This window comes from Meriones unguiculatus, chromosome 1 (genome assembly GCF_030254825.1).
Source record: "Meriones unguiculatus strain TT.TT164.6M chromosome 1, Bangor_MerUng_6.1, whole genome shotgun sequence".
Lineage (NCBI taxonomy): Eukaryota > Metazoa > Chordata > Mammalia > Rodentia > Muridae > Meriones > Meriones unguiculatus.
Genome location: NC_083349.1, coordinates 69328444 through 69342347, shown reverse-complemented (window position 1 = coordinate 69342347; position 13904 = coordinate 69328444). Strand labels below are relative to the sequence as shown.

General features: G+C 46.1%; 1 protein-coding gene across 5 annotated transcripts in view; it reads left to right on the top strand.

The window, feature by feature from the left end:
* Window positions 1-12358, top strand: part of Gpam (glycerol-3-phosphate acyltransferase, mitochondrial) — a 60511-nt gene extending 48153 nt beyond the window's left edge. For all 5 annotated transcript variants that reach the window (XM_060391192.1, XM_060391178.1, XM_060391189.1 and 2 more), the window contains 8 exons: window positions 180-250; window positions 869-1133; window positions 1529-1671; window positions 2683-2760; window positions 3366-3506; window positions 5695-5884; window positions 6952-7010; window positions 8902-12358. In XM_060391192.1, coding sequence (XP_060247175.1) covers window positions 180-250; window positions 869-1133; window positions 1529-1671; window positions 2683-2760; window positions 3366-3506; window positions 5695-5884; window positions 6952-7010; window positions 8902-9018 — 1064 coding nt within the window. In that variant the 3' untranslated portion in view covers window positions 9019-12358. The remainder of the gene's footprint in view (window positions 1-179; window positions 251-868; window positions 1134-1528; window positions 1672-2682; window positions 2761-3365; window positions 3507-5694; window positions 5885-6951; window positions 7011-8901) is intronic.
* The last annotated feature ends 1546 nt before the right edge of the window (window positions 12359-13904 follow it).

Below are 13904 nucleotides of genomic sequence, written 5' to 3'. Positions count from 1 at the left end.
CTTTGAGGCTTCATTGTGCCAGGACACTGCACATCCAGGGGTATTTCCTCTGTAAACTGCAGTTGTGGGGACTGTAGTAAAAGACTTAGTTCCCTATGCTCCTGTGTAAAGCTGAGGTAATTCTAAGGCCCGCTTACATTAGAGCAAGGCCAACTAACTTAACCCTGTGTTTTTTCCAGCTGCCAGCAAGTCCTGCGCTATCATGTCCACCCACATTGTGGCCTGCCTGCTCCTCTACAGACACAGGCAGGTATGTCTGAATCTCCTGGTGGTTCAGCAGGAAGCCTGGCTGTTTGCAGCCTCTTCTCAGCTAAGGCTGTGAAATGAGCAGTGAAAGGAGCAAGGAGTCCTACCCTGAGGTCACCATGCCAGTGAGGGAAAGAGCCAGACTGTAAATGCATACAGTGGAACGGTGCCCTCTCTGGTTGCTGTAGTTAACATCAGTAACGCAATTGCATACACACTTAGGCATTCTGCTGGAGAACAGTTTTCAGGCAGTTTGCTTTCTGTATTAGAGGCCCCTCTGTCCTCCCACAATAGGCTTGTGTAGCTCTGCCATGGGAGAGACCATGTCTGCCATGATCTTTAAAGAAGTGTTTGTGAAGTGTGTTTAAAATGAAGGGAATCCTCATCAGCACTCAGCACTACTTTCAGACTGCATCTCCCTCCCTTTTTGGTTCTTGTGCTCAGTTTTGTGATGTGACATCTGCCCATGACATTCCTGGGAAGCAGGTTCTTAGTGCCTTTCCTACTTGCTGGCGCTGATGGTCTGGGCCTGTCTCTGTGGGTCTTGCAGGACAACCACAGCAAGAAGAAAATCTGGAGAAATCAGGTTTTCTGTTGTCACAATCCATTTTTGTCTCTCTAGGGAATCCACTTGTCCACATTGGTAGAAGACTTCTTTGTGATGAAGGAGGAAGTTCTAGCTCGTGATTTTGACCTGGGCTTCTCTGGGAATTCAGAAGATGTCGTCATGCATGCTATTCAGCTTCTAGGAAACTGTGTCACAATCACCCACACTAGCAGGAAAGATGAATTTTTTATTACCCCCAGCACAACTATCCCATCAGTCTTTGAACTCAACTTCTACAGCAATGGGGTACTTCATGTCTTTATCATGGAAGCCATCATAGGTACGTTAGGGCCTGAAACATTCTCAGTCTTTCTTGAGACTACAAGGGTCTGGAACCCGTAGTGATGTCTAGTTGTTTTAGTTGCTAGCCCCTTGTTGAGGGAATGCACCACTGTAGTTTAGTCTCTAGAGAAAATGTTGCATGCTCAATTACCCTCCATAGTACTGCGTTTTTCACTGTGGAGGCGAATTAAGAGAGTTGTAGGAGAATAAAGGTCCTTAGCTTTTGGACACTGGGACCTCATGGAATGGGATTCTGTGGGACTTAACTTAAATTTCTCCAGCAACTGCAGACTATTACTTTTTATTTGTTTATAACCTCTAATGGTAAGTTAAAAGTCAAAAGTTTCTCTCTGAGAGCTGGCAGTGGTGATTGCATGTTCCTTGTTTCCTCAGCCTGCAGCCTTTATGCAGTTCTGAATAAGAGAGGCTCCGGAGGGTCTGCTGGCGGCCTTGGCAACCTGATCAGCCAGGAGCAGCTGGTGCGAAAGGCCGCCAGCCTGTGCTATCTTCTTTCCAATGAAGGCACCATTTCTCTGGTGAGTGAAGGCTCCTCTGTGCTTCCTGACCCTTTCTTAACTGTTTGCATGGAAGTGTGAAACACCTTTACTTTACTTTTCTCTTAGAGAGTACTTGCCCCATTGCTGTAGCCTTCTGTTCTACTCCCAAGTCTCAGTGATGGCTGAGCCAGTATGGCCTTGCCTGTCTTGGTTTGTGTCTGGTTCAGTGCCCAGGTTCTGAGGCATGAGAGCTGCTGTCAGTTCTCAAGACTGTGCAGAAGGTCCTGTGTCAGGTGTCCAAAACCAGCACACCCACTTGTGGGGGTTGCAAACCCAAATGATAAGTGGATGAGCCCCAGAAATGAGCTTTTTGACATCCAGAGGCTCAGAAGTGTGAGTGCGCAATTTATCCCACCCTGCACCTGTTGATGTGTAAAATGTGGCCCACATAGTAAGCAGGTTTGGGGTACTCAAAACCACGTAGAATATTTCTGTGCACTGCACTGTTCTTTTTCTTTCATATAACTGTATCTTAGCACATTTACGAGTGTAAATTGTGAATGTGACCTTCTTGAACATGCTATTTGTGTGTGGTTGACACTCGGGTCGCAGGATCACGAGGGGTGTGGGTAGGCAAGGCTCCTAGAGTGGGCTGCATGTTTTTTATGGGTCCTTTTTGAGTTATTGGAGTGTTGTGTTTCTTCGTTCATAACTTGTGTGGACTATCTTCATTGTAAGCTAGCTCCTGCATGGAGATAATCTTAAAACAAAAGAAACCAAATGTTCCAAAAGGTCCAAGAAGCTGATCCTTGCAGGGATCATGAGCTCAGTGTTCTCTCTATAGTTGGGACCATACCACATGTACTGCTGCTCATGGGAAGGCTCTTTTCTCTGGCCTTGTCATGGCCATTTCTCAAGACAGTGGACATCAGAGATCATAGGACTTTTTCAGGTGGTGCTGAGGTGGTGGGATGGAAGGACTGACAGCTGCTCTACAGTCTTGAAGAAAAGTATGGGGCCGATTCACCTGTAAATGACTTTTCTTTTTAGCCCTGCCAGACTTTTCACCAAGTTTGTCACGAGACCGTAGGGAAGTTCATCCAGTATGGCATTCTTACAGTGGCCGAGGTAAAAGAACAAACCTGCCTTTATTTTCTTTGTTTAGCTTCTTGCTCTCACTTTTTCTACCAGTTATTTATTTAAACCAGTGTTTCTGCCACCTATTTTAAGCAATAAATACATTTGCTATGTTTTATGTCCAGATGGTAAAGAGGATAGTAAGAATGGGGTACAGTTGTCTTGGGTGTTTAATATTTGATTTCTTTGTAAATGTTATTTTCTAGATTAAAGTATATCTTGACTTGATTCTCTAGCATCCAGAGGTTGATTCTAGGATGAGACATGAAGCATATCTGGCTGCTTGTACCTTGTGCATAATATATTTTTCTCTTGAGATTTCAAGCCTGGTCAGATAGATGCGGTGTGGTTGAGAGGGACTGGTAAAGCAGCTATTCATTCAGAAGATATGAATAAGTTCTATCTTGTAACTCCCTGGCCTCCATCCATCTTCCTCCCCGTTGCCTCCCAAGTGGTTTTGAGTTTGGAAATGTGTATGAGAGATGTGTATCTGAGGAAGATCAGGCTGAGAAGCTGCTTTGTTGGGGTTGGCTGGCCGAGTGCTTGGCTGTGTCCTTAAGAAGACTTAGTTACTGTCAACCATCTTCTTGGCATAGCAAGATGACCAGGAAGATGTCAGTCCTGGCCTTGCAGAACAGCAGTGGGATAAGAAGCTTCCAGAACCTCTGAACTGGAGAAGTGATGAAGAAGATGAAGACAGTGATTTTGGTGAGGAGCAGCGAGATTGCTATCTGAAGGTACTTTGGTGAAGGATTCTGGGTATATAACAGTGACACATTAAGTTCATGCTGCAGCTAGATAAAGGGGACTAGTGACTGACTCGTGTTCAAAGGACTTCTGAATCAGCTCTATCCAGCACTGGTCCTTTCCCCCAGTAACTCACTAAATTGGATAGTTTGGGAACTGTTAAGTGGAAAGAGAATAGGATTTGAAAAGCCAGAAGCAGAAAGGAGGTGACTTTCTGCATCTACATGAGAAGCAAGGTCACCACCCTGCCCCCACTCTCCACAGGAATGACACATGGGGACTCCCCTCCCTCCATCTGGGTTTTACTAATTTCACCATTGGACAGTGGTCTTGCTTCATGCGCTTGAATATATAATTGCTCTTCCCTGCTTTTTGCATGTGTGAGTGACTATTACGCTTGGATTGTATACCCTGGAGGACTCAGCCCCTAGACTGAGAACTTGTTATTGTCGAAGGCCGGCTTTGACAGGTCAGCATGCACTGAGGCAGGCATAGAGTCAGCAGCTGATCACTCAGCTGACTTTTCTTCTGAGGGTAGAAAGCTTGATTTTTTTCTGAGCCAGTACTCCAGTGACGAGTGGCTGGGGGCAGGTTCTGCTTATGGTCGTTGAAGAGAAAGAGAGAAAGGGGGAAAGGAACCATACACTTAAACACACACACACACACACACACACTTTTGATGGGTCAAGTGAGCTTCAAGAAACTCCCATATATATATATGTATATATATATATATTTAATATTAATATATTTAATATTTAATATATTTAATAAATAAATATATTTAATATTTAATAAATATATATTTAAAAATTTTCCTCCCATAGTGCATATATATATATGTGTGTATTTTATACATATATGTTATATGTATATATCTCCCAGCAAAATCTTTCAGGCAGCATAAAAATTGCAATCTGGTTACATTTTATTTTCCTTTTAGTGAATGATCATGAAAAAAACAGTATATTCCCTAATACCTTTACATAAAAAATATTTTACATATTACATGTGAAGAAAAATTATTCCCAAGGACTCACATACATTCCTAACTAAGCAACCTGTTATAGATTAACAAAGTGTAAGCAAGCAAGCTAATTTTTTTCAGCCAGTTTCTCTTTACTGGCAGGCTGTAATTTGTGGTTATAAAGAAAGGATCAATTATTTTAAAAAGTAGTCTTATGAAGATCTTAAGAGAATCACAAATCTAAACTTTTTATAAGACACAATCAGCCATTTCTACTTTAAATTCTCAAGGTGCACATCTACTTACTAACGACTTTTATTAAATCATATCAAGAAGCTGAGGGCAAAAATGGGTACAAGAAATTAACCATCACCTTGATCACCAGCTCATCTTTAGCGGGTCACATCAGCAGGGCTAATTGGGGCTGATAGTGTTCTTGCTCCCTGGTTTCAAAAAGTCCCGAGCTCAACTATTAAGAGTGTGCCTTTCTGAACTTCAAATTGTTCCTCAAGATTTTCTACCTCAGAGCTACCAACAAAACCATCTTAACCTAACCTTACTAACAGTCTATATTTCCAAATACTTTCTAAGGATGGTGGTCATTGCTAACACTCTACATCTCTAAATTCTTTCTGAGGGTGGTGGATGAATCATTAATCTGCTCCAGCAGCAATGCTTGAAAAAGACCAAGCACTGTTATTCTAAATGCCAGTGATCCTGCCCAGCGAGGGGGTGGAAACCCTTAGAGTTTTCATACAACTCATATGTTATGAGGGATGTGGTGACTGCAGGGACAACAAGCCGCACAATGCTCCATAACAGCCTGGAGTCCTCAGGACGTGTGGTGTTCGGGGCTCTGCCTCTCTGTGGTACATCCACCATGGTTGTGCTAACCCGTGGGCCACACTCCATGAGTTCTAGAGCCTTTTGTTGTTCCTCTTGACTGGGTCTGGACATTTTACAGTCCTGGCAGTCAGGACAGCTTCTTCTAGATGACTGTTTAGTGACACGCTCCCATGGAAGGAAATGACTGCACTGAGGAGTGTTCTGGTCCCCGCTGATCTTTAATCCTGTGCCTGAGCAGTGGGCTGCTGTCTGCAGTGCTAGTGGGAGGGGCTTCTTCTTAAGTCCTGGGTTCTCCCAGAATTTGCCAGCAGCTGTGTCTGCTTTCCCATTCCTTCCTGTGACCTCCCCTCCTCTTACACTCTCAGGTGAGTCAGTCCAAGGAGCATCAGCAATTCATCACCTTTCTTCAGAGACTTCTGGGCCCCTTGCTAGAGGCCTACAGTTCTGCTGCCATCTTTGTTCACAACTTCAGTGGTCCAGTTCCCGAGTCTGAGTACCTGCAGAAGTTGCACAGATACCTTATCACCAGGACGGAAAGGAACGTTGCAGTGTATGGTATGTGCACTCATAGTTTTGGCTTTTTAAAAAACTTTCCAAAAACCAACAAATGAACAAACAACAAACCAAAACAAAGGCTGTGTGTTGGTGGCACATGCCTTTAATCCCAGCGCTTGGGAGGCAGAGGTGGGCAGATCTCTGTGAGTTTGAGGCCAGCCTGGTCTCCAGAGCGAGTTCCAGGACAGCCAGGGCTACACAAAGAGAAACCCTGTTTCAAAAAAGCAAAAACAAACCAAACAAAAAGCCCAAAAATGAAAAAGAAAACTGTTTTCCTATTATTAATGTAATTCTATTACCTTTGGGAAATTGGGAAACGTGCAGAATTATGCTGACCTCTCATTCCATGGATCTGCCATATGAAGTGAGCTATGTATACAGTTATCTATTCTGTCTGCTGTTTTTCAGCTAACATGATGAGTGAGAGGCATACGTGTTCGTGTGGGTCTGTGCTGTGTAGTCTTTTACTGTACAGGTGCCACCGCTCTTTCATTCTGCTGTTGGAGGGTGTTTGAGCTGTTGGCAGCAGAGAGCTCCTGTGTACAGTGCTGATCTGCACTTCCCAGAATCCAAGGCATAGGCTGCCACTGCTGGGCAAATACCCTTGCATTCCTGTAGGACAGTCAGTTTTCAGGACCGAAGAGAGCAGAGGTTCTTAACCCTTTCATGCCACTTTAGAGACACCTGTCCCAGGCATTTGGCTAATAGTGGCAAAGGTGAGTTGGCAGCCTTGTTTCCTGAACTCTGCTCTTGAGCTTCCTGTGGTCGTAGGCTCACCTTTGTGTCACTGTCTACCCTCAGGGAATGTTTATTCACCATTCTTGTAAGACTGCAAGATGGATGCTTCGTGCATCTTCCTTCTCTCCTCCCTGCCTCGTCTTTTCTCTCTTTTCTTTAGTAGATGGTAGGGTAGGTTTAAAGAGATAGCAGGTCACTTGAAGAAGGCTGTGAAGTTTCCTGTAGCAGCAGAGAACTTGCTGGCTTCCTGTTCTCATCCTCTGTGGCCTGTGATGTGGGGACGTGTGTGTAGAGCCTGAGCACTGACAGGCCTTGTTGTCTCTCTGCAGCCGAGAGTGCCACGTACTGTCTTGTGAAGAACGCTGTGAAAATGTTTAAGGATATCGGGGTATGTGTCCGCGGTCACGCTGCCCTTTGTTCTGTGTAGCTCTGAGCTGTTGCTCAGCCTTCATGGATCTAGAAGAAACACTCTCTGTTGAGCTAATGGGAATGTAATTCCTAGGGTGAGGGTTGGGGCGGGACATGCTGAAGGCTTGTTTGAATGCACCAGGATTTTTCTGGTTTCATACTCATTCCTAAACTACAATAATAGGCTTTAGGCAAGTTTCAGTGTTAACTATTCTGTTATTTTCTTGCATGTTCACTAGTATTGCTAAAATTAGTCTCAGGTTTATCTTCATGTATGATGAGTTCCACAGAGCTGCATGTGGCCTTTTATAAAGGACTGACTGTAATCTAATATAAGTTGTGAACCCCAACGTACTGCCTGGACAACCCCCTGAATCCCTGTCCTCATACCTCCAACGCTTTCATCAGACAGCACACCTCCATGCTTGCATTGGACAGCACACCTCCACGCTTACCTCACACCACACACCTCCACGCTTACCTCACACCACACACCTCCACGCTAACCTCACACCACACACCTCCACGCTTACCTCACACCACACACCTCCACGCTAACCTCACACCACACACCTCCACGCTAACCTCACACCACACACCTCCACGCTAACCTCACACCACACACCTCCACGCTAACCTCACACCACACACCTCCATGCTTGCCTCACACCCACACACCTCCACGCTTGCGTCACACCACACACCTCCACGCTTGTGTCACACCACACACCTCCACGCTAACCTCACACCACATACCTCCACGCTTGTGTCACACCACACACCTCCACGCTAACCTCACACCATACACCTCCATGCTTACCTCACACCACACACCTCCACGCTTACCTCGCACCACACACCTCCACGCTAACCTCGCACCACACACCTCCACGCTAACCTCACACCACACACCTCCACGCTAACCTCACACCATACACCTCCACGCTAGCCTCACACCACACACCTCCACGCTAACCTCACACCACACACCTCCATGCTTACCTCACACCACACACCTCCACTCTTGCCTCACACCCACACACCTCCACGCTTACCTCACACCACACACCTCCACTCTTGCCTCACACCACACACTTCCACGCTTACCTCACACCACACACCTCCATGCTTGCCTCACACCCACACACCTCCACGCTTACCTCACACCACACACCTCCATGCTTACCTCACACCACACACCTCCACGCTAACCTCGCACCACACACCTCCACGCTAACCTCACACCACACACCTCCACGCTAACCTCACACCATACACCTCCACGCTAGCTTCACACCACACACCTCCACGCTAACCTCACACCACACACCTCCATGCTTACCTCACACCACACACCTCCACTCTTGCCTCACACCCACACACCTCCACGCTTACCTCACACCACACACCTCCACTCTTGCCTCACACCACACACCTCCACTCTTGCCTCACACCACACACTTCCACGCTTACCTTACACCACACACCTCCATGCTTGCCTCACACCCACACACCTCCACGCTTACCTCACACCACACACCTCCATGCTTACCTCACACCACACACCTCCATGCTTACCTCACACCACACACCTCCACGCTAACCTCACACCCACACACCTCCACCCTTGCCTCAGACCACACACTTCCACGCTTGTGTCACACCACACACCTCCACGCTAACCTCAGACCACACACCTCCACCCTTACCTCAGACCACACACTTCCACGCTTGTATCATTTCTATGAAGCAGCCTTAGCATTCTCTTTCCTGACTTTTGGGTTGTGGACATAGGTCAAGGGCTGGTAACAAAAGTGCTTCCTTTGCGCAGTCTGTTCTTTGACTTTTATTTTTCTTATTTTTCTCTTCAGGTTTTCAAAGAGACCAAGCAAAAGAGAATCTCTATTTTAGAACTGAGCAGTACGTTCCTACCTCAGTGCAACCGGCAGAAACTCCTAGAATATATTCTGAGTTTTGTGGTGCTGTAGGGATCTCTCAGCACCGATCTCAAGCAAGGAGCTGAGGAGTCCCTTGCAGGCTCCAGTCTGACTCCGAGTGGCAGGTGTCCTGGAGTGGCCCAGCCTGCCTTACCCCGAGGAGACTTCCAGAAAGACACGTGCCTTCTGCCCCCCGTGGACTTGTACTCCTCCCAACACAGACGCAGTGGGCTGTGCAGAACACTCGTGCCGGTGCCATCTGCGATTCATGATCACTAGGTCACTAGGTGAAATCTCAGTAAGTTATTTTGGAGTTTATTAAAGATTCACATTTTAAGTATGGCTGTTCAGGACTAGTTACTGTGATGGACACAGAGGTGTATGTAGAGCTGACCCTTGTATAGTAGTATGTGCTAGCGTTTCCTTTAAAATGGCTGGGTCACCCGTTCTGTCTCCATCCTATTGCTGTCAGCGAGCTGTGGCTGCATGTGAGCCTTTATCTCAAGTGCTTGACTGAGGAGCAGCGCTGCCCTGGCTGGAGACTCAGCGTGCTTGAGTAGCTGCCGGGAGCAGACATACTGTGTAGGTCAGGAAAGGAGATACTGTGAAGAAAGAGCTGGCATAGGAAGTGAGTGTGGTTGGCAAGGGTGAAGCTGCACCTGCCAGGAAAGTGGCACCGAAGCTTTGCTCTCGGGAGGAGTGCCATTGAGCTGTAAGGAGCACATTTTCAGAGTTCCCGCTGTCCATACCTGCACCCTCCCTGTGCTTTGCGTGGTGGGCATCAACTGCTCCTGAAGTACCCTTGCCAACAGCAGCTTGCTGGCTGGCAGCACAGCTAGAGAGATTGCTGGCTGTGGCAGGCACTCTCACCCAGTGGGTGCTGCACCCCAGTCTGTGTGACTAGTTCTGAGTGGTGCAGTGTACAGCCTGTGTGGCACAGGGAGCCTGCTCAATGGCAGGTGGTTGGAGGCAGGTGTAGGTTTAAGCTCTGAGAAGAATCCTTGCTTCTATATACCCAAACTCCATTGCCACTTAAAGGCGAATAATTATGAAAATATTTCTGTTTTAGTGGGTAGGTGCTTTTTTGAGATCAAGGAGCATATAATTAGATATTTGTGGTAATTATGGCAGTTTCTTAATGATCATGTGATAATACAATTTCTAACAGTCTACAGTCCATATCCATGATTTATATGGAATTATGAATTTTTCCGATGAGTGTTGTATAGATGATTTGAATATATAAAAGTATTAGGGATGAAGTTTGTACTTTCTTGAACTTGAATTTTAAACACTAATTGTATCCTCTGAGTGACATGTGGGTGTTGGGGGAGGTGGGGCCCCACCTGGCATTCCACAGTGCATGGAATGGCTGGTTTGGAGCTCAGAGCAATAATGCTGTGCTGTGGTGGCCGCCTCGCTTCCCCACTGTGCATGTCAAATCTGTTCCTTTGCGTCAGTTCACTGTCAATTGTAGCGACTTTGGAGCGGAGATGTTCACCTTTGAGCCTTCTGTATTACTGACTAGGGTAGAATGGCACTTCCTTGGCTGTTCTTAGGGGATTCCCGGAGAGTCTGGTCTCCCTTGGGTGCACCTCATCTGGGGACTCAAGCATTTTGTTGGTCTCTCTTCTTTCTTAACCCTCTAAATGGAAATTGAAGGCGCCCCTCTGTCAGGTGGCCGCAGCGCCCTGGACCGACCTGTCAGAGCGTGCTGCCGCCCTGCCTGTTTCCTCTGCATGTCACTGCTGCTCTCCAGCCCGCACAGAGAACGTCCCTGCCCCGATGTGGTCTCCCTTTCGGTTGGTTTCTTTTAAGGGACTGCAGTTCACTTGCTGTCGCCAGACACTTAACTCACTGTGAGGATAAGTATGCATGCTTTTGTAATTAACTGGTGCTTTGAAACCTTTTTTAAGGAAGAAAAATCTCAACCAAAGTTATGCTCATCCTGGCAAGCTGACCCTTGAGTTCATTTTAGCACAACTCATTCTTCAGTGCCTCATTATGAAAGGAAAAAAAATCCACAAAAACAAACAACAACAAAAACCTGCATCACAATAAGGCTTCCAGGTAGCCCTGTTCCCTAATAGAAACATTCCCCTTGTTTTCCAGCAGTGGGTGGCTTCCTCGAAAGGTTAAACAAACTAGGTGCTTGTATATAATTTATTACAGTTTACTCTATGGCATTTCTGACAAACTGAAATGCATGCCCTTCAGGGGAAGACTGTGAGACAAGTAAATAAAAGCCTAATACTAAGCAATATGAAGCTGCACCTGCTTTTAGGTGGGGCTAAGCCAAGTAATTCAGAGGGGGAGTGGTATTTGCTCTCCAAATCCTAAGGAGAATGAAGGCAGAAACAAGTGTTAGTGACCTCAGCCAGGAAAGCATGTCAGACCTTGGAAGTCAGTAGGGTGAGCGATAACAGGGAATGGAGGCATGGACAGGCTGTTCTGTGGCCTCGTTTCCTGCAGTTCCGTATCACATGAGTGCTCTGAGATGTGTGCCCGCTCTGATACATGGGAATAGTAGTGCCCTCTGTGCTGAAAGTGTCTAGCACCTGGCAGTACACAACCCTCTGAGCACAGCAGCTCCCCACCTGTCTTCACCTCAGGACCTTTCTCCTCTCTGGGACACCCCGATGCTCTCACTGCATGCCATGGAAAACATTTTCAGAAACTACATTAGCTCTTTAAGCAGACCAATGGTCACAGTGACCCCGAAGCAGAATTTTGCATGCTTTTTGTATTGTCCATGATGCACCAAGTGGACGAATATTTTTCCTCACTGGAAAGAGTAAGTAAGCACAGAAAATTGGCTGAAACGCTTTCCTTTGATGGAAAATCAGCCACCTGTGACCCTGGCTTTTTTAAAACTTAAAAGTAGCAGAATTAATAGAAGGTTTAATTGAGGTAAATAATAAAGGTTTTAATTCAGTTCTAGAAGAAAACACTGCACAGTTGAATGCAGATTTTTTTGTCCATAGATAACTGTAGTGTTTTGAAATGATAAACCCTATCTTTGAAGTTTATAAGACTTACTATGGGATGTAAATCTGTTTTTTAAAAACACTTTTTAGGGGCTTGAGAGTTGCCACCTGGCATTTAGTTTAGTACAGCCAATGACTGCTTCCAGAGACTCTTGGCCTTACTTCTCAGCAGCTAAAGGGCTAACTGTGGCTATGGAAGGCGTTTGCTTCGGCATTTGCCCATTGTGCAGAGCAGTGTCAGGTCGTTGTAAAAAGAATCGCTACTGTAAGACATTACTGTATGATTTTGTTAGTGACACTGCCTTGGAAATGTTGACAGATTTTTATGTCTGTTGGTGGTGTATTCTGAGAAGCATGGAGATGGAGTTTTGTTTTAATAAACCAGAAAAAAAACCTTCACTTAATTTTTATGTCTTGGATTTGTTGTTAAGACTTTCGTGTTAACCATTTTCTCATGTTGATTTGACTTCACGTAGAACTTTAAAAAAATGTTACTGTGTAACCTGAGGTCAGCTTGTGAGCCTCCCAGCCCTAAGTTTGGCTCACATCCCTACAACCTTGGAGTGTTTGAAGAGAGAATGCCTGCTCACATCGCAGAGATCCCCTTTGGGCTGCTGAGACCGTTCGCGTGCTTTCTGCCATCTACGTTTCATATGTATTTAACTTCACAAAAAGTGCAGTGAAGTCCTAGGTTTTCCCACTGGTTTATAATAGCTGCTCAAAAGTATTAGCTTACTTTTTCTTTTTAAGAACCAGTAGTTTATTTTATGAAAGCACATGTATTTTGTAGCTCCCTTGGGTGTGCCCAGATGTAGCCGGCCCTGGCCAGTGTCTGGAGATGGTGGTGGAGCGCACGTGAGTGTCCGCCGTGGCTTCCAGCTGGGGGTGCAGACGCGTGTCTAGCACCTGGGTCACCATCGAGCCTTCTTCATGTTCCTGCATGGGTGTTCTTGTTCTTCATGTTCACTGAAGGCACGAGTTTGGCCTAATTTGGGAAACTATGTCTAAAATGGATAATGGAACACACCCATTGTGGTTAGGGTGCAAGTCAGTATTTTATTGCCAACATCTTTGCATTTGGGCGTTTCTCTCTAAAAATGTATTTTGTTTTCCTCATCTGTTAACTCAGGAGGGTCAGTTTCAGTGATGGGTTACTAGTTGCTGTTTTAATAATAATAAAATCTTGGCACCCACAAGATAACTTTACATAGTAGTAGAAAGTGGCAGCTGAAAGTAATAGAAATGTCATTTTGAAGGAGAGAGCGAGAAAGAGAGATCTGTGGTTGACAGTATGTCCTGCTTAGCTTTCATTGTCAACTTGATCCACCTGTGAAGAGGGAATGTCAACTGAAGAGTGACCTCCATCAGGGTAGCCTGTGGCTGTCTGAGGCTCTGCCTTGAATGCCGATGGATTTGTGAGAGGACCCTTCCCTCTGTGAGTGGCCCTCAGCCCTGTAGGTGGTCCTGGGCTGTGTAAGAAAGCTAGCAAAGAACAAGCCAGCGAGAGCCTGTAAGCAGGTTTAGTCTACGCCCTCCACTCGGGTTTCTGCCTTCAGTTCCTGCCCCGACTCCCCCTAGCTGTGGACTGTGACCTGGAAGTAGAAGCTGAAATAAACCTTTCTCCAGGTGCTTTTGGTCAGAGTGTTGGATCAATGGAATAAAACTTGAGCAGTGGGCAAGCATGGGGATCCGAGTATGGACGTTAGCACTGATGTACGAAGCCAGGCTTGTGACCCCAGTGCTGTGACCCCCGTGTTCTCTGTGGCGGGGACATGAAGATCCCTGGGGCTTGTAGCTTCCAGTCCAGTTCTTGGTTCAGAGAAGAGCCCATGCCCAGGGACTAGGTAGACAGTGGTAGAACAGGACTTCCAACGTCCTCCTCTTCCCTTCTCGTGTGCTCATCTGCACATGTGCATATAAAGCATGCATATATACCACATGAACACATAT